This window comes from Tremella mesenterica (genome assembly GCF_000271645.1).
Source record: "Tremella mesenterica DSM 1558 unplaced genomic scaffold TREMEscaffold_10, whole genome shotgun sequence".
Lineage (NCBI taxonomy): Eukaryota > Fungi > Basidiomycota > Tremellomycetes > Tremellales > Tremellaceae > Tremella > Tremella mesenterica.
In genome coordinates this window covers 644,976-662,311 of record NW_006711234.1, presented here as the reverse complement: position 1 = coordinate 662,311, position 17,336 = coordinate 644,976, and the positions used below count along the sequence as shown (strand labels likewise).

The window sequence follows — 17,336 nt, the reverse complement described above, 5'->3', positions numbered from 1 at the left end:
GATCGTTCTTAACTACCAACATCATCATTTGTCAATGACGATTATTCAGGAATTCGTTCCGAAAGAAGACCCCAATGTCCCCCCCCCCCCCGAGAATCCGTTCGGGAGTGAAAAGTATTCGCTGACCTCAGCGTCCAACACCTTACGGGCTCCTCCGTGAAACTCTAGCTCAAAGAGGTTTGAAAGGTTTATACGCTGGATGTACGGCTGTTGTCATTGGCAATGCTGCCAAGGCTGGAGTTAGGTTTACTACTTATGATTATTTCAAGAATTTGTTAAGGGATGATGAGGTGGGTTTGTTAGTTCTCCTTCGTATCTCTCCTTCCTCACTGTCTTCTCCATTCTGTTTGTCCACCCCTCTGGAGCTTCCCTTCGAGCAGATGTTGTTTAACAAGTTTAGCGAGGATAGGCAGATCATAATCTCGTACTTTTGAAGACTTTCCCGTCCTCAATGAGCTAGAGTGAAGGGTGGTATGACGAATGAAGGCGTGTCAGAGTGGGGTATTCTGTAGAGACGATGATGTATGAGCCTACACTGATCCAAAGGGAAAACTCAGTGCTCCACGATCTATGTTAGCTGGATTAGCAGCGGGAATGGCTGAAGCTGTCATAGCTGTCACTCCTTCTGAAACTATCAAGTGAGTCTTACATTTTCCTTTTTCATTCTCCTCCTGATGTTCAACAACCCATGGCGTACATTTCGCATGAGCCATGTTGCTATACTTTGCCTCTACAGTGGTGAAAGTATATATTGCATTGCGATTTGGCTTGTCTCAAGCAGAGATGGTCCTCACGATCTCTCACGACGCAAGTAGATCACAAGAGGTTCAGCGTAGTCGTAGGACAGAGCATATGTCTGGGAAGTGTCACTGATAAGAAGGACAAAAATGATCGAAGATTCTAAACGACCCCAACCGCAGTATAAGGGTATGATCCATGCTACTCGTGCTATAGTGGCTCAAGAAGGTTGGAGGGGGATATATCAAGGTGTTGTGCCGGTTGTGAGTGGTTTTTCCCTTCAATATCTCTCTGTCTATCTTTGCTCTCGTCTTATTTCTCGGTCGATCTCACTCGTTGAACAGCGCTATGATTCCAAACTCTTCATTCCCACTTTCTGTCTCGCACCTCGAAGAACACCATGACTCCAGGATATATTTTCCTACTTCTTGACTCACTCATCCCCACTACATCCCTTACATCCCTGCATCGAGCCCATGCTGTGATCCTTCACCTACACTCTCCGTCAAAAGGGGCTTGTCTTTACCCGATGACTCGCTGAGACGTATGACTTACGCTCGTCGCATGAAACTGGTATCAAAAACCCAGTCAGCGCTAAATCGCAGATGCTCCGTCAAGGGGGTAACTCAGCTGTGAGATTCACATCTTATTCTACACTCAAACAACTCGTACAGGGTTCCGTATCACCCGGACAGACATTACCTGGGTATATTACATTTGGGATCGGTTCGATGGCTGGGATTATAACTGTCTGTGAGTTCTTCTGCCTATAATTCCTTCAACTATCTTTCTCCTGACTACATCCCATTCCGCCAATTGTTGATCATCCTGACCCTCCCAATATCCCTTGTGTTCACATATTTCCTAATCACTAACCACACCGCCACGTAGATCCCAAAGATCATGTTTTGACTCTGACACATACTCTTCTGATCTCATATTACCCTGGATGAAATAGCAGTGTCACCAGGACAAGAAATAAGCCACTCGTGATCATTTTCAAGCTGACTTTCAGATACCACCATGCCTCTGGAGTAGGTACCCTTGACTGCGCCCTCTCCCCTCATCCCGTATCCTCAGTCCTGGTCAGAGACACTTTAGTAAAGTATAGAGAACAATGGAGAGACGATGAAAAAGTATAACGATTGACCCCCAGCGTCGTCAAAACTCGTATGCAAGGGATTCACGCTCATGCGGAATACCGAAATTCTTTCCATTGTTTCTATCGGATCATAAGTGAAGAAGGTGTATTGAGACTTTGGAAGGGTACTGTTCCAAGATTAGGTCGGTTGATTGTGAGTGGATCGTACCTTCTTTCTCTATTCACCATTCTACCATCTTGGCTCAAACCCCCTCAGATCCCTTGACAGCGCACCACCGTCCACCTCTCTCTCACATTCCAGGGCGTCCACCTTTCCCTCGGATTCAAGAGCATATCTCATTATCGCACAATTGCATGACGGAGCCAATCTCACAATCTCACAATCTCACAATCTCCTTCACCTGATCAGATAATGTTGTTCAGAGTTCAGGAGAAGAGATTTCAGAGCTCATTGAATAGTTAAGCGGAGGTATAATCTTTACGACATACGAAAAAGTTTATCCTATCGTCGCTACTGCTCTCCCTTGATAGATTATTTGTCGTGGCACATTGGGGTATTAGATGCATCAATTACCAAAGTTTTCATCTGACAATTTCCCCATCTCATCCCATCGTCTCAGGCAGTTGAGATCGAAGATTGAAGTGATTCGTTTTTGTTCAGCCGAAAGTGGATGTCGCACATTTTGGAATTTCACAGACGATAGGAGATTAGAGATTTAGTCGGTTGAGATAGAGAAACGTTTTAACCGGGAGGAAGCATCGAAGCGTCAATCTCCCCTGGAGTATCGGGTATATCATCTTCTTCTCCGTATTTGGGAATAGGAGTTCGAGGGAGGACCATAACGCCTGGTAGGTCAGTCTGCTTGCTTTTAATCTGTCCACAATCCCTGCTCGACGAGTAAACCATGCCAAAGCTTGTAGGTGATGTTGCGTGTCTGTTCACCTGTTGTATAATACAAATAGTAAGAGAATATGAAAGAAGATGCAAGAAAATGAAGGAATGATGAAAAGACAAAAGATGAAACGCTGAATGGGAGAGTCGATTAAATGAGACAACGTACCGGATCTAGCAGCTTCCAAAACCCCAAAAGGTCTCATGAGAGATAAAAAAGCGTCAATCCTTCTACTCTTCGCAACCAATTCAACAATACAATTATCTTCTCCCATATCCACAACCTTACCACCGAAATGCATAGCGAGGTTTTTGATAGCGCTAAAATGAAGGTTTTTAGCTATCAAAGCTTCTGTAGCAGTTTGACCCCTTTGACGAGAAGGATATAAATGTCCTCCTCCTGTCGTACCATCTCCACCACCACCACCACTATTGACAGAAGGATAAAATTGTTCAGCAGCACTTTCGAAAGATCTAGCCAAAGCTTGTTCTGCTTGAACTTTCGCTTCTGTAGAATTTACGTTTTGAAAAGTGGAAGAAAAAGAAGAAGAAGGAGAAGAAGAAACGAAAGAAGGTGGAGTAGGATTTTGTATAGAAGATTCGAATGATTTCGGTAAATGTGAAATTGGATTTAAATCCGCATAATCAGGTCCTAAGATTGATACTTTTGCAAGAAGTAATTCTCTTTCAACACAATTAGTGTTTGTATAATCTAAAACTGCCCAAACGGGTACTAAATCTTCTAATTGACGACGAGCTTGTTCGATTACACCATCTTGACCTTTGAGTACTATACACATACGTGATAAATCTCGGATTTCTGTTTGACATACTACCAAAGAATCTGAATGTTAGTTTTGGTTACCTAAAACCAATATGTTATAATCCATAGGGGTTAAGATGATCTCGAGGGGGAAGTTGGATGAGGTGTTTGTGGTGTTGTATAATGTTTGTTTGGGGAAAGTGGAGTGAGGGAAATAAGAGCATTCAGTTACCAATGTTGAAACCTCTTCCAGCGAGAATACCGGATACACGAGATAAAACACCAGGTTCATTTTGTACCAAACAATTAAGACGATGTCTGTTTGTTTAACACTATTCTGATCCTCTCCCTACGTCTCCCAATAGGCGCCATACATGGTGTCCGTGCAGGAGAAAATGGCTCCCAAACGTGTCGATGGTAACAATATCCTTCACACAGACTTCGATTGTTTAATATGTAAGAGCAATCATACTTTCTCCCGAACTACCGTCCAAGTGACAGGAAGAGTTGGAAGGTAGTAACTACATGAGAAAACAGCGGATAAACTCACCGCTTATACGGCTCCGTACTGGGGGGAGGTGTGTTGTACAAGATATTCGTCACGGCCTCTTCGGCAGATACGTTCCTTGGGTGAGTATTGACAAGATGAGGTAGTCTTCTACCTGGTCGATGCATTTTGTCTGTAAATTAACTCTCTCCCAATCTCCGTTCAATCTCCTCCTGTTCCTTCCCTTCTCACTCAGCCGATAGGTCACCTTGCTAACTCCCTAGTCAGTTAGATGTCCTAGATATGGACGTGAAGAGAGATCAGGAAGTTGAGCGAACGTACGTGACGAAGCACAGAAAACAAAACTCACAATCAAGCGCAGAAGTCGAATCATCGATAGGTTTTGGTGGAGTGGGCGGTTGACCCGAAGCAGGAGCGTTGGCACTCTGCGAAGAAGAAGTCCAGCGTATCTGTTTAAACTGTCTTGACCTTCGCAGCATGGCCGCTACGTGTCTTTGTGACATGATGTGTGGTAGCTTAATCAATCAATGAATCAATGTAAGATACAACTTTGATTTCAACTTTCTGGGAGAGAAAGACTTTTTTTTTCGGTCGAGTCGGGCTGAATTACGTAAGCCTGACAACCTCGAATTTCGATCATGAAAGTCGGACAAGATCATAAAAGTGGGTGGGATGACATTGGGGGTAGTGCTTGATCTATACAACATGTCCGATATCGTACCCTCAGAGAGTTCCGGGGTTGTAAAAAGATCACATTCTTCTCCTCCTACCTCTCCTAGAAAGAAACCGACTCTCGATATTGTCCCTCATGTCTCACCCACGGCTCCAGACGTCCCCTCCGACCCCATCAATAACGAGGGACCTTCCGGTACATCATTGACTACATCCGCGGACCGACCAGCTGGTGAAGAAACAAAAACTACTTCAGTATCGGAAGCCTCTATAGCCAATCCGGTGATAGAGAAAAAACCTGACCATATACCAATCCGAGGTAAAGGTAGAAGAGAATATCGAGGTAAAACCCGTCGAGCACTTCCTTCCGCCCGTCCAGTCGATGGAGAGGTTGCAAAAGCCCAACGATTGGCTGAAACTGTCAATACCAACCCCGAGGAAATAACAGGAGATGATGGTGTTGAAGGAGAAGGTGACGGAGTAAAGAGATTACCTAAGAAAAGAGTCGCTCTTTTGATAGGTTATTGCGGTACGGGTTATTCAGGTATGCAAATGTTTGTGTTTGTCTTGATCATAAGGATTCAAAGCTGACGAATGAGTCAACCAGGAGAAGCGGAGACTATAGAAGGAGAATTATTTCAAGCACTCGTCAAAGCCGGTGCGGTCAGTAGTGATAATTCTAATGATCATCGGAAAGTCGACGTGCAAAGAGCTGCGAGAACAGATGCCGGTGTACACGCAGCGGGTAATTGGTAAGTAGTAAAAATGTGGAATGAAGGGGAAGATGAGGCTGATATGGAAGCGTATCGTTGAAAATGATTATCAATCCTGTTTTACCACCGGAACATGAGACGTTGAAAAGTCTGGTCAATTCTTACTTACCGAAGCAAATAAGGATGTGGGGCTTTGTGAGATGTATCAAGTCGTTTGATGCTAGAACGTGAGTAAATCATACCTCCCTTTATCCCTCTTGTGTCAGTCTACCTTTCTTACCTCATTCTAATCCTCTGGACCTATGGCTCCAGGGAGGCTTAGCCGTCAGCACGGCGACCGATATGGTCGATCATTGGATCCGTCTCTCAACCATCGTCACACTCGAAAGTACCAGGTCGCAGCAGCTTAGCCACATTGAGATTATCCCTACCAGAGATGGGTTTCTCGGAGTTTTCGTAATTGCTTGAAGGCAGAGCAGCGCATGATAGACCGGTGGTTTTTAGCTCTAGAGAAATGACTCACCCTCAGCTCATGCGATTCAAGAATCTACGAATACCTTCTTCCCTCTTATTGTCTCTTACCTCCCACTGCTTCTTCCTCCTTGGCTAAACAACTCGACTCCAGTTCCCCCGGATGGCGAGAGGGCTTAGGACCAGGAACAGAATTCGTCAATGCTGCACCTCCTCTGGTGGAGGTGGATGAATCCGCTGTCACTACCGATACTCCTGCCAGGAGAGGGGAATATGAACGAAGGAGAAATTGGAGGGTTGATGAGGGTACCATGGGAAGGTTTAGAGGTTTGATGAGCATGTATCTTGGGAGTCAGTGAGTGGGATTTCTACCTCTGCTCCACTCCTTCCGTCTCTCCTTCACCCAAGCGACTCTTCCAACGCGCGTTTGGTCTTTTGCTCAGTTCGACAAAATTCGTTCATGTATCATCACAGCCACCAGATTCAGGTTTACTAATTTAAACCTCGTCTCCATGATAGCCAAGAGATCTTTCTCTCTCAGTCTGAGCGACAAGGCGGAAGTAGAAAGACTGATGACCCCAGTAACTTCCACAATTACACAGTTGGCAGACCATTCCACGATCGAGCGGTCAAAAGACATATGATCCAAATTGATGTTTTGGACCCAAAGGTGTATGGAGAGATAGAATGGATTTCAGTCCAGATTCATGGACAAAGTTTCATGTTACATCAAATCGTGAGTGATATTTTATCTGCTTACTTCTAGTTCAGTATCCCTACATGTCTCACCCATCATTGTTTGATCATTTCCCCGTCCCGATTAAACTTTCGCTTCGAATCCCTCCTATCAGATATAGTCACCTGTACGTCAAGGTTATAGGACGTAACTGACACGACAGAGAAAAATGATATCGATGGCCGTATTGGCCTGTAGGACAGGTACACCAGCAAAGATAATCAGTGAAACTTATGGTGAGTACACTTCTTTCCAATGTGCTCAAACATCTGTCTTACCGGCTTATCTACATGGCGTCTTACCTATTATCACTCTTGACTGCTCTCGAATTAAACACCTCACTCTTGCCTTTGTACACCAGGAAAGAGATTCTCTTCCTCGTTTGCCTGTGAGCCGAGAGGTACTTGAGCACGATGATGCAGACGGAGGTATATGGAATCATCAAAAGCTATTAGAAAGACATCAAAACATCTGAAAAGCTCATATCTAGGATCAAAACGTATTCACATACCTAAAGCACCCCCACTCGGCCTTTTACTAGAAGCTCCACAGTTCAAAACTTACAACAAACGAATCCGAGAAAACAGTCATCAATATGATCATGAACCAGTGGACTATACGTCTTACGCTGAGGAGATTATGGCTTTCAAGGTCAAGTACATATATGAGAGATTAAGGCAAGAAGAGTTGGAACGACATGTGTAAGTTCTGTCTGTTACTGGATGTATCCCTTTTTTTCATCCCCCTCTTATTTTCACTGAACGTACTCCGGTTTTGGGAGAAGTGACTTCTCCTCCTTACAAATCCCCATTCTTCTGCTTGTACGACGTAGTCCCTAGTCCACCATAAAGATTGACTTTCTTTCCCACAAGACAAATGGAATTGAAGAGAGACTTATTTGGCAGATTCCAAAAATGGACTAGACAGATGGATGGGATTTCCGATAATATACTCCGCTTTCTCAAGTACGTCTTTTTCCCATGCAATCTGCGTCCCTTCCCCCACTCATGTCCTATTCATCTCTCCGCTCGTCAATAATCATACCCGACTCCTCAGCCGTGTCGTGTGGTTCATTTATCACTGTACCCGTTAACCAACTTTTGTCATATCTCCCGCGACTTGTCATTTGACCAGCAGCACAAACGGTATCATACCCGACGAAGCCACTATCCCCACAGGCCCAACACCCAAAAAACGTTCAGAAGTGGAGGAAGTGGGAAGTGATGAAGAAGTGGATGCGGAGCAACTCAAGCGGGGAGAATTGGAGGGATGAATTATCAACACATGGTACCGTACATCTCTACACGTACATCATTCCATCATACGCAAATGGATTATTCTACAGGAATAATGTATTCGTACCATACCCTGGAAGGTTGTCGTTATTCTCCGAGCCTTCTTTCCGCTCCACACGGAAATTAGAGCAGTGTCAAGATGAGGCAGTGTAGACTATGCTTCTAACCCAATCCCCGTCTACCCTTCGCCGTCTTCAAGTTGGATGGAAGTCTTGGGTTGGTACGAACATATACTCTACTCGCTGCTACTCGTACTCCACGGTCATGTCCGAATGGAAGATTGACCGGTTATACGGTCCGTTAAACCGGATCCTTCCCTTGATCTCTCCATCACTCATCATTCAATTTTAACCCAAGTTTGCACAGCTTTACAATTCACCACGGAGTATTCTACATCTTTTAAAGTGTCCATCGTAGGCCTACAAGTGTAGCTCTCATGCTCTCATACTCTCATGCCTCCATGATCCCACAAACTCACCAAGCCACGAAAGCCATGATGTCCGAGTGATGTCACTCAATTGATGACGTTTGATCTCCGTCTTCTCCAAACTCCATCATGTAATCCCGCCTTCCCATCTCTCTCCTACGTATCATACGTTAACTCTCTCTTCTATCCTTCTATTTCCTACCTTACCTCGTGTTCCTCAACTCTTACTCTCGTACTTCCCCTCTCTCACCTCATGCTCCTTTATCTCTCGCACTTCTCTTCACCTCGTGCACCATGCTCCATGCACCATGCACCATACACTTCCAAATGAGCGGATCTCACGAAACTAGCGGGAGATTGCGGGTGGAGCCATGGAGTTACCTACTTACGCCCTGTGATCCCTGTGATTTAGTCATCGCCTCTTTCCGGTCTTCTCATCCGAAGACTTGGTTTACTAGATGTTGAAAGGTGAATAGAAATATATATATAAAGATGTCTTCTCTTCTCCCAACACGCAAATTTCTTACTTTTAAGTACTAAACTTTCTAGCTCACATTCATCGCTACCAACACAATCACGAGTGAAACTAATTGGATATTGTATTCATATCTCAAAGACAACCACGAGATATTAAGAAATGTTTTTTCTCACTTCCATATTACTCGTCTTGGGATCTTTAGGAGTATTGGGACATCCTACGACTAGACAAGATGGGTTACAAACTATCAATAATTGTTACGTTTCTGGTCAAGTGGCATTGACTTTTGACGGTGAGTTTCTTTCTTGGCATTTTGAAATATCTACTGCCTCACATGGGTATCATATCCTGTCATTGGATTTTTAATTGAAAATCATGATCATCTGTCAATCACTACCTCCTAGCCTCTAAGGAGGAGATCACGGTCATTTGTCAATCATTAGGCTAGTGAATATGTCCCCGTCGTCGGTGACTGTCATTTCTCAGTCCGCAGTATGAAGTCATGAGGTTATTTGACTGATGATCAGATGGACCATACGATTATGAAGGTGATGTTGCCAACGCTTTGAATGGCGGTAAGGGAACATTCTTCTTAAACGTGAGTTTCAACAACTCACCTACACCCGCCCTGCTTTGCCATCCCCCTCCTCCCCCCGTCTGTCATTCGCAAATCAATAACTAGACTAGCAAACTCATTGCTTCACAATCTATGAAACTTTCGCCTTCATTACTCCACAATTGAGTAGCGGTGTTTTTAGCGTCGTTACCACTGGAATCATCACGACATTCATGCTAGCGCCCCACGCCGATGATCTGGGAAAAACACAAAGATCTTCATTTCGGCTGCGGATTCGCGGATATGAGAGACATCCGGTATCAAAGGCCGACGCTGATCCACCTAGGGAAACAATTACGTGTGTATATACGATCGAGTGGATCAGATCCGCGCTTTACATGACGCGTAAGTCACCCCTTACTCTACGTACTCTCCCTCTTTCTGCTTATCTAATCTGAAATGGACCGTTTCCTCTTCACATACCAGACGTTCCGGTCGTGAGTATACGAAGAATACTCAAATTCGGCTGTGTTACATATAACATACGCTAACGATCAGAGGTCATACTCTTGGCTCACACACTTGGTCACATGCCGATTTGACTACTTTGGATGAAGCAGGAATCAACGATGGTTTGTCTTTTCTTTACTTCTCAGTAACAATAACACAAAGCTGATGATGAGAATTACAAAAAGTAGAAGATGCATTCGTCAATATTCTAGGGTTGAAACCTCTCTATGTAAGTAGTCTCTCGCACTCACCACGTTCTCCCAACCTTCCCCTCTTTGCTTGTCCACTCGTTTCCTCCCTCAACCCTCAACCCTTTCCCGGATATAGACCCACGTCACTCCCCACACCTGTGAAGTCTATGTCGTATTGAAACCTATTTTACATCAAGTCTGACTGTCAGTTCCGTCCCCCATACGGAAGTATAAACGATCTCGCACTATCCGTCTTGGCTCAAAGAGGGTATAAAAAAGTATTCCTTTGGTCAGAAGATATAGGTGATGCAAATGGAGAATCAGTATCATACTCTGAAAACGTTTATGATGGAGTTATAAACAATTTTCCGAATCCTCATTTAGTTTTAGATCATTCGACTATACAAACTACTTCAGGACAAGTTTTACCTTATGCTGTACCGAAATTACAACAAGCTGGATATCAATTAGTCGCTGTTGATACTTGTTTAGGTGGTGATGGTGAGTCCTAATTAACCACCTATTTCCAACCCCCCCCCCAACTTCGCTTCAGATATCGTTAATTGTTCATCTTTCTCATGTTCCTCTTGCATTCTCAAAGACATCCGCAACGTTTCACTATAATCACATTTCTTCGTTTTCACTCTGCCATTTTCTTGTGTGACCCATACGGTCCACTTGAAAGGTATCTGAATTGGCTTGACGGACTGTATTAGGTGAGTATGGGGAAATACTAACCTCAGGCGAATGGCCATACATCTACGTCAGAGAACCAGGTGCTCCCGATAACACTTGGCATTGCTAATTTCTCTCTGGTCGTTGTGATCGGTTCACGAGCAGAGATGATTGATGTGACGAATGACCGGAATACGACTCAGGATAATGGCGGAATGGGGATAGGAGGTATAATTCATCAGGACAGTTGCTTCATCTAGTTTTATAGGTGAAGAAGGACAGTCAACTCATGTTGATATAAGGGCGAGGTGATTATAATAGTCTATGGTTCGTGGATGACTGAAGAGGGACATTGATTTATTGTATCTAGTTTAATAGTGAGTAAGGACATTGATGGACTGACGGTATTTAATTTGATGGGTAAAGAGGAACAATGGGTGATCCGTTTTTCTAATGTAGCTACTGTAATGCAACTTGATGATAAACTGGATTGGAAAAAGAGATACATCAATTACCTAAAACCCAAAAAATTGGTCATATACAACAAATTTAGATCATAAACGGAGTGGTGGGGATGTCGGAAGGCCAGAGGGAAGATGAGGTTGATATAAAGATTGGGATCGTGAAGAAACAACGGATGATCGTCCAGGAATAGTCCTTACGTCGAGGAACGTGATGATGTGATGGTGGGAGAATGAAGGGGTAATGATATATTGTATAGCATGAGAAAAGATGGTTTACGAAGAAGATAACATGTGGAAAAAGAGAGGAAATGTTGAGAGAAATCAGCTCAGATATCGTCCATTGTCTTATAAACCTCCTCATCATCCAACTCCAACTCCAAATCCAAATCCATTCCTTCTTCATCAGAAGTATCTGTCAAAGCATTTGTTTCCTCTCCTAATCTCAACCTTTTCTTTCGTCTATCATGACTTCCAACAGTATCTTTAGTAGTACTTCCGAAAGCTTTCTTAAACCATCTAAACCTTCCTGATATCTCTTCATTCCTCGTTATACCTCCTTCTTCTTCTTCATCTTTTCCCCTTCCATCATGATCTTCACCCCCTCTTTGTTCATATCCCACTTTTAGATGTAAATCCCTTTGATGAGACTCCATTAGATTTCTTTCTTGTATTTCATAATTTTCTCGTCGGAAAGAAGGTAAAGAAAAAGAAGGAGGTAAATGAATAGGTAATGAAAAGACAGAAGAAGTAGGAGAAGGCATAAAACCACTTTCATCCGTTGATATCATACTTCCTGAACTTGAAGCTAATTTTTTAGGACGATCATCTGGTGTAGGTGGTATTATTATCGGAGTTTGGTTTTGATTTTGATTTCGAAAAGAAAGTGATGCTGCCATATAAGAAGCTAAAGCTGATGGTTCTTCCTGTAATTTCGGTCTTGGAGGAGGTGGCATTGCTCTTCTTTCCTTTTCTTCTTCCGTTTCTTCTATTCCTTGTCTATTTTTACCGGAAGATGAGGAAGAGGTTGAAGATGATGTTGAAGTTCCTAACCCGCCTGGAAGAAGAGGGAAAGGTATAGGAGTTGATTTCAACCTGATGGGAGAAGGATCGAGTAGATGGTTTAGGTTAGGAGAAGAATGTGTATGTCGATGTGTAATATTAACTAAACGTCTACCCATCGAAGGAGGAATTTCCGTTTTAGCTTTTAGTGTTAAATGGTTTGATGACATATTGGCCAGATCATGTAATCTTTTACTCGTATGTGAATGTTTAAGACTTTGAGTACGAGTTAAAGAAGGTTGAGTTGGTGAAGAAGGGAATGACCAAGTTGCTAATACTGCAACATCTGAAACTTTTGGTTGTAGACTTAATCTACGTAAAGACATAGAAGGATGTGTTGGTATTCCACCTCTTAAATCTCCGTTCCCTTTTATACCATCTAAACCTAACATACCTACTGGTATGGGTTGTGAAACACCTTGGTCGGAATTTCGTTCTTGAGAAGAGGTATCACTGTTTTGACCGTTTGTTGATCCGGAAGAAATGACACTTTGACGGACAGTATTGATTTCTTGTGCTGATTGACTTCTTGGAGACCAAGGTTTTCTTTGATGCGGTTGAGGTGGAGGAACGAAAACATCTCTTTCCAATCGAAATTGTCTTTCATCAGGTAAAGAAGAACCTATAGACATTGGAGAAACAGGTTCCCTTTCTCTATCATTGTCGTTCGGTATGAGTAAAGGTGAAATGAGTGGTGTTCGAATCAAAGATGCTCTACTCATAGGTCTTACGGGTCGAACGAGTGGAGAAGTTGGGGATGGAATTTGATTATCCGTTTCCGCAAGAGTTGGAAGTGATACTGCCGACACAGAAGCTAAAGGATTTCGTGAATATTCTTGTAATCTTCCCATAGGAGAAGGATGTTTGATAGTGACTTGTCTTGGAAAAGCGAAGAATGGATCAGGAGTTGCAGGTATGGCACTTAATGCTCTCCTATGCGTCGGTCTGGGTGGCGTGGATGTGGTAACGGATGAAGAACCTAATGGTAGGTTACCATTTCTTGGAGGAGTATCGGGAATTTGAGGTGGTTGAGGTATAGTAGATCTTGGTACACGTTGCCATAAACTAGTTATATCATTTACACTCGCACTCGCTCCTGGAAGAAGACCAAGTCCACCAGTTTGATGTCGAGAAGTTGGGTCGACGACTGAAATAGAATGTGATCTTCCATGATGTGGAGAACGAGAATGTGATTGGGATCTTTCTCTTCCTCTTGGACATTCACGATCACGTCTTTTGGTAGGTGTATTTGCTGGAGAGTTGGCACGATGAGAAGGATAAACGACAGGGGGAGAACGATCCAGTAAATCAACTATACCCGAAGGTAAAGCTGGAAGAGCGAATGGCATGTTTGTCTTTACTTCCTTCTTCCCTTGGTCTTTGCCAGGGTCTTATGAAAGTCCTTTTCAAGTCGTAGTGTCACGAGACGGTTTTGCTTTTGGTAAAAATGATGACAAGTCGATAGGAAGACGAAGAAGACTCAGAACGAAAATGATGTTTTGATGGATTGTTCGAGCGTCTTCCAATTCGTGAAAGAGGAGATTCAATAGTCTGGGGAAATAGTCAGCTTAAGAAAAGTCATGCTGTGCCCTTCAACCCTACTAGAACGCCGTATTTGAACGGGTAGACGACACAGCATAAGAAGGGAGAAACAAAGGATGACGACTATGACTCACGTTTCCGACTCATCTCCTCGTTCGTCTTTGGTCGCAGGTATACAAAGGATCAACGTTTTGGTTAAAATGGATAGAGGGCTTTGACAGTTTCTTCTTGTGTTGATCAAGTAAGGAACTGGATGAGAGGATAAAAGGGTCTTTCTTGTCGTAAGTGAACGTGTTGAATATTGTGATATCGGGATATTGGGATTCACTGTTGGATGTGAATGAAGTGTTTTCGGATCACATTGACATTTGACCGAAAACAAATTTTGATCTTGGCCGAGAGCGGGTGAAAGTGAGTATAATATCAATCGAAAGAAACCGAAGGGTACCGGAGGCGGAACCACGATGCGGTTTGGAATTCCATTTTTGGGGATGAATATGAACCAACGGATATGATGGTTCATCGTTCTTCACGAATTGGGGGAAATTCATCATATTCGTACCATGTATCACCTGCTCATGAGGGATGTCACCAGAGATATCGAGCCGATATACCGGAGTGTACTCGGCGTTCGGGACGAGAACCGATATACCGAAGACGTATGCGATGTTTGTGTTTGAGAGAGATTAGAACGAGAGCGGTGAAGGAACGTGAGAAATGGTGAATGGGTGATAGGAAGTTCGAAAATGGAGGAAGAATGATATTTCCCCTTTGGTGGGAATGGAAGTATTGGGTTTCTATCGACATGTCCTATTTGGTGGTACGAAGAGATATCGTAGTCGATCAATGACGAAATGACAGTTTGGAGTCAAAAGTTTGTACGAGTGTGTATCCATCCTATCCACCGTAGCCTTACAAAAAGCAGAGTCAATCTCAGTGTCGAGATTTAAACCCAAAGAACAATGGAGATAAAGGGGGAGAGGGAGGGGAGGGGTTTACATTTTTGATCTTGACTTTAAAAGTTCTTGTCCAGAACGTAAAATACAAGGTCCACCATAAATCACCTTATCTTCCAATTTATTCTCTTTAACAAACCTATCCAATTCTCCATTCTCTGCTCCAGGTTGAAACCATACACCCCATGGTTGGTTCTCACCGGTGAACAGTCTCTTGATCATGGGAACACCTACATCTGGTCGGATGATCACGCTGATGGCGGTGTTTGTGATATCGCCGAGTTGTGCGATGTCCGAGAGAACCGATAGACCTTCGATGGTCTCTTCTGAGATTTGGGAGGGGGTTTGAGGAGAAGACTGAGGTTTGATAGGTGTGACGGGTAAGGAATGAGAGAGGTAGAAACGAAGAACTTTATTGTCGAATCTTGTTGGATCAGATAAGATCCGACCGATGACAGCGAAACGAGGTGCGAGGATGAAGGATTTCATAGCTGGGTTAAGCATGTCGGATTGGGTGGACATAAGTTATGATGAGTTGAATTTATGTGATGAAGTCAGGTTTAGGTTATGGTGATGATGATGTAAAGCCAAAAGGGATTCACGAATTTTACTCATATCATAAATCAGCCAAAAATTCTACCTAAGTACTTTATTCATGACCAATATAATCCAGTTCAGTACAACAAATTCGTGTGATATGTACATAAGATCCATCGAACACCCTCATACTCATCAAGCAGAAGCATCTGGGCTTTCATGCTCATCTACTCTTTCGTGTGCTTCTCTTCGCCCCTTGTGTGCTTGATTTGGCAGGCGATTGGAAAAAACTCGTGATACTGGGTTGCTACCCCATCAGCTCTCATCATCTCTCTTCAGAAATGAGTATAAGACACACGGCTGCTTTGTGATCCTCCGGATCCGTACGTCTGACTACTTTCGTTTGATGTCCCCCTCTCCGTCCTTGAGGCTTTTCCTGGGCTTCTTCCTCTGCGTCCGATTCTGACTGTCGTTTTCTCTTCGGCGTAGGTTGTTCCTTCTTCACCCCTGGTGTCTTACCTGGTGATACAGTGGGAGTAGGATTAGGAGCGTTGGAATCGTCACCTAATCCCTTTTCTTCCTTTGGCTTGACATCTTTCGTCTCCTCCAATATCTGCGGAGAGATCGGTGAAGTTTCTGAAGAATCGATCTTTTTGACAGAGCGAGGAGAAGAGTGAGAGGATTTTGCAAGTTTCGAAGGGGAGAGTTGTTGTTTTTGGAAGAAAGATTTGATACCGTCAGATCTTTCTGATACGGGTTGTATGAATGTTGGGGAATTTGTACCTATCTTTCCTACTTCCGGGTTGACAGGGAAGCTATCAGATCAGCTTGACCTTGATTACAATGTCTTTGGAACAGAGCGAGTTGCTAGAAAAGCAGGTATACAGACAGCAGAGAGATGTATTGAAATCACACACCAATCCAATCCCTCACAACCCCTCAACATCTGCCCCGTCCCATTCTTCCCCTCCACCCACCCGTCTATCCCATCCATTCCCAACCACCTCTCAACTTCTTCCCACCCATTCAAGACACATGGCATACGATCATGTAGCCAGCGTATATCTTTAGCCGGGGCAGTGGTAAGTATCGTGAAAGTCGCCAAGGGAAGTGGGTTGCCGGTGGGATAAGGTTCCCTTGTATCTTTCTCCCCCGTTTCCGGATCAGGGGAAGAAGGTCGGAAACGAGATTCGACAGGTGATACATAATGTACAATGTCGTACAGACCTGCGAAGAAGATCAAGGGAGGTGATGTATTGTCATTTTTCGGTCCGAGAGGTAGTCGTGTGAAATGAGCGATCTTGGTAGATGGTTTTTTGAGCCATTCATAGTACCTCTATGGTCAGCTATACCCTCTTCAGAGCTTTTCAGCCGGTTCTTCTGATCTTCCACTGATATGCGAAGGAACTTTGATAACATTATGCCGTTGAAGGGTAAGTATGAGATAGAGTAACTCACCCTTGAGCAGGGACGACACATCGTTTTGATCCTTTTAGATGATGCCACATGCCTCCTGATGTAGGATCTCTACTGAGTCAGCTCAATAACGCCTAAACTCCGTGTATCTTCGATACCTAGATGGCATATTGAGATGCCAAAATGGACAGCGAGTTGGATGAAGCACTCACAGCAAAGTTTCCGATCTAGCGTTGATAGTGTTCAGAGGTCCGCTTGGAGGATGTTTACTCCAATGTGGTATCAAACCCCATTGCATAGTCTCTATCATCGCCCTTCCTGACTCCGTATCCCGATGTATCACCGCAGCTCTCTGTCTCGGAGCAACGTTATAGTTTGGTCGATAATCCTGAGGACGTTCCCATCTTGGACGACCATGGTCAAACATCCTAGGGAGTTGTTCTTGGAGAGCATCGTAGAGTTCTTCGTTACTCAGCGCTAGAGCGTAACGACCGCACATCGTGATGTGTTCTTCTTACGCCTTGGTCTTTGTCCGCTCCTCTATCCTATCACACTATTGCGCTTTTGCTTCGTCCTAGAGTATATTTGATGACTGAGGCAAAGATCCAAGTTGACCGGATCAAAGACCTATGGCC

The 17,336-nt window shown here is 43.8% G+C and overlaps 7 protein-coding genes across 7 annotated transcripts in view; 3 read left to right on the top strand and 4 right to left on the bottom strand.

Moving 5' to 3' along the window:
• TREMEDRAFT_33282 (uncharacterized protein) overlaps positions 1 to 2,368 on the top strand; it is a gene marked incomplete at both ends in the record, with an annotated part of 3,177 nt that extends 809 nt beyond the window's left edge. Inside the window, 7 exons of the mRNA XM_007006288.1 lie at positions 132 to 290; positions 547 to 638; positions 881 to 1,001; positions 1,344 to 1,491; positions 1,754 to 1,772; positions 1,895 to 2,033; positions 2,300 to 2,368. Coding sequence (XP_007006350.1) covers positions 132 to 290; positions 547 to 638; positions 881 to 1,001; positions 1,344 to 1,491; positions 1,754 to 1,772; positions 1,895 to 2,033; positions 2,300 to 2,368 — 747 coding nt within the window. The remainder of the gene's footprint in view (positions 1 to 131; positions 291 to 546; positions 639 to 880; positions 1,002 to 1,343; positions 1,492 to 1,753; positions 1,773 to 1,894; positions 2,034 to 2,299) is intronic.
• A 19-nt stretch (positions 2,369 to 2,387) lies between these two features.
• TREMEDRAFT_57495 (uncharacterized protein) lies at positions 2,388 to 4,525 on the bottom strand. The gene is made up of 5 exons (XM_007006377.1): positions 4,353 to 4,525; positions 4,046 to 4,175; positions 3,728 to 3,813; positions 2,902 to 3,576; positions 2,388 to 2,686 (listed from the first exon to the last, which is right to left on the bottom strand). The coding sequence occupies exons 1-5, from the start codon at positions 4,504 to 4,506 to the stop codon at positions 2,583 to 2,585; spliced, it is 1,149 nt and encodes a 382-aa protein (XP_007006439.1). The 5' UTR covers positions 4,507 to 4,525; the 3' UTR covers positions 2,388 to 2,582.
• A 624-nt stretch (positions 4,526 to 5,149) lies between these two features.
• On the top strand, positions 5,150 to 7,868 carry TREMEDRAFT_14084 (uncharacterized protein; the record flags this gene model as incomplete). Its single annotated transcript, XM_007006261.2, has 9 exons — positions 5,150 to 5,229; positions 5,275 to 5,427; positions 5,478 to 5,615; positions 5,918 to 6,214; positions 6,442 to 6,595; positions 6,759 to 6,831; positions 7,086 to 7,296; positions 7,501 to 7,560; positions 7,733 to 7,868. Coding segments are annotated over 9 exons (1,302 nt in total), but the record flags the coding sequence as incomplete, so codon positions are not given.
• A 1,086-nt stretch (positions 7,869 to 8,954) lies between these two features.
• On the top strand, positions 8,955 to 10,857 carry TREMEDRAFT_33534 (uncharacterized protein; the record flags this gene model as incomplete). The annotated part of the gene is made up of 7 exons (XM_007006330.1): positions 8,955 to 9,087; positions 9,323 to 9,393; positions 9,698 to 9,756; positions 9,910 to 9,983; positions 10,035 to 10,090; positions 10,262 to 10,553; positions 10,796 to 10,857. The coding sequence occupies 7 exons, from the start codon at positions 8,955 to 8,957 to the stop codon at positions 10,855 to 10,857; spliced, it is 747 nt and encodes a 248-aa protein (XP_007006392.1).
• A 660-nt stretch (positions 10,858 to 11,517) lies between these two features.
• TREMEDRAFT_64229 (uncharacterized protein) lies at positions 11,518 to 13,599 on the bottom strand (the record flags this gene model as incomplete). The annotated part of the gene is made up of 1 exon (XM_007006479.1): positions 11,518 to 13,599. One exon carries the CDS (start codon positions 13,597 to 13,599, stop codon positions 11,518 to 11,520), a length of 2,082 nt encoding a protein of 693 aa, XP_007006541.1.
• Positions 13,600 to 14,787: 1,188 nt separating this feature from the next.
• Positions 14,788 to 15,252, bottom strand: TREMEDRAFT_64228 (uncharacterized protein; the record flags this gene model as incomplete). Its single annotated transcript, XM_007006478.1, has 1 exon — positions 14,788 to 15,252. The coding sequence occupies one exon, from the start codon at positions 15,250 to 15,252 to the stop codon at positions 14,788 to 14,790; it is 465 nt and encodes a 154-aa protein (XP_007006540.1).
• Positions 15,253 to 15,508: 256 nt separating this feature from the next.
• Positions 15,509 to 17,200, bottom strand: TREMEDRAFT_64227 (uncharacterized protein; the record flags this gene model as incomplete). Its single annotated transcript, XM_007006477.1, has 5 exons — positions 15,509 to 15,592; positions 15,644 to 16,100; positions 16,203 to 16,619; positions 16,744 to 16,812; positions 16,914 to 17,200. The coding sequence occupies 5 exons, from the start codon at positions 17,198 to 17,200 to the stop codon at positions 15,509 to 15,511; spliced, it is 1,314 nt and encodes a 437-aa protein (XP_007006539.1).
• Between the last annotated feature and the right edge of the window lie 136 nt (positions 17,201 to 17,336).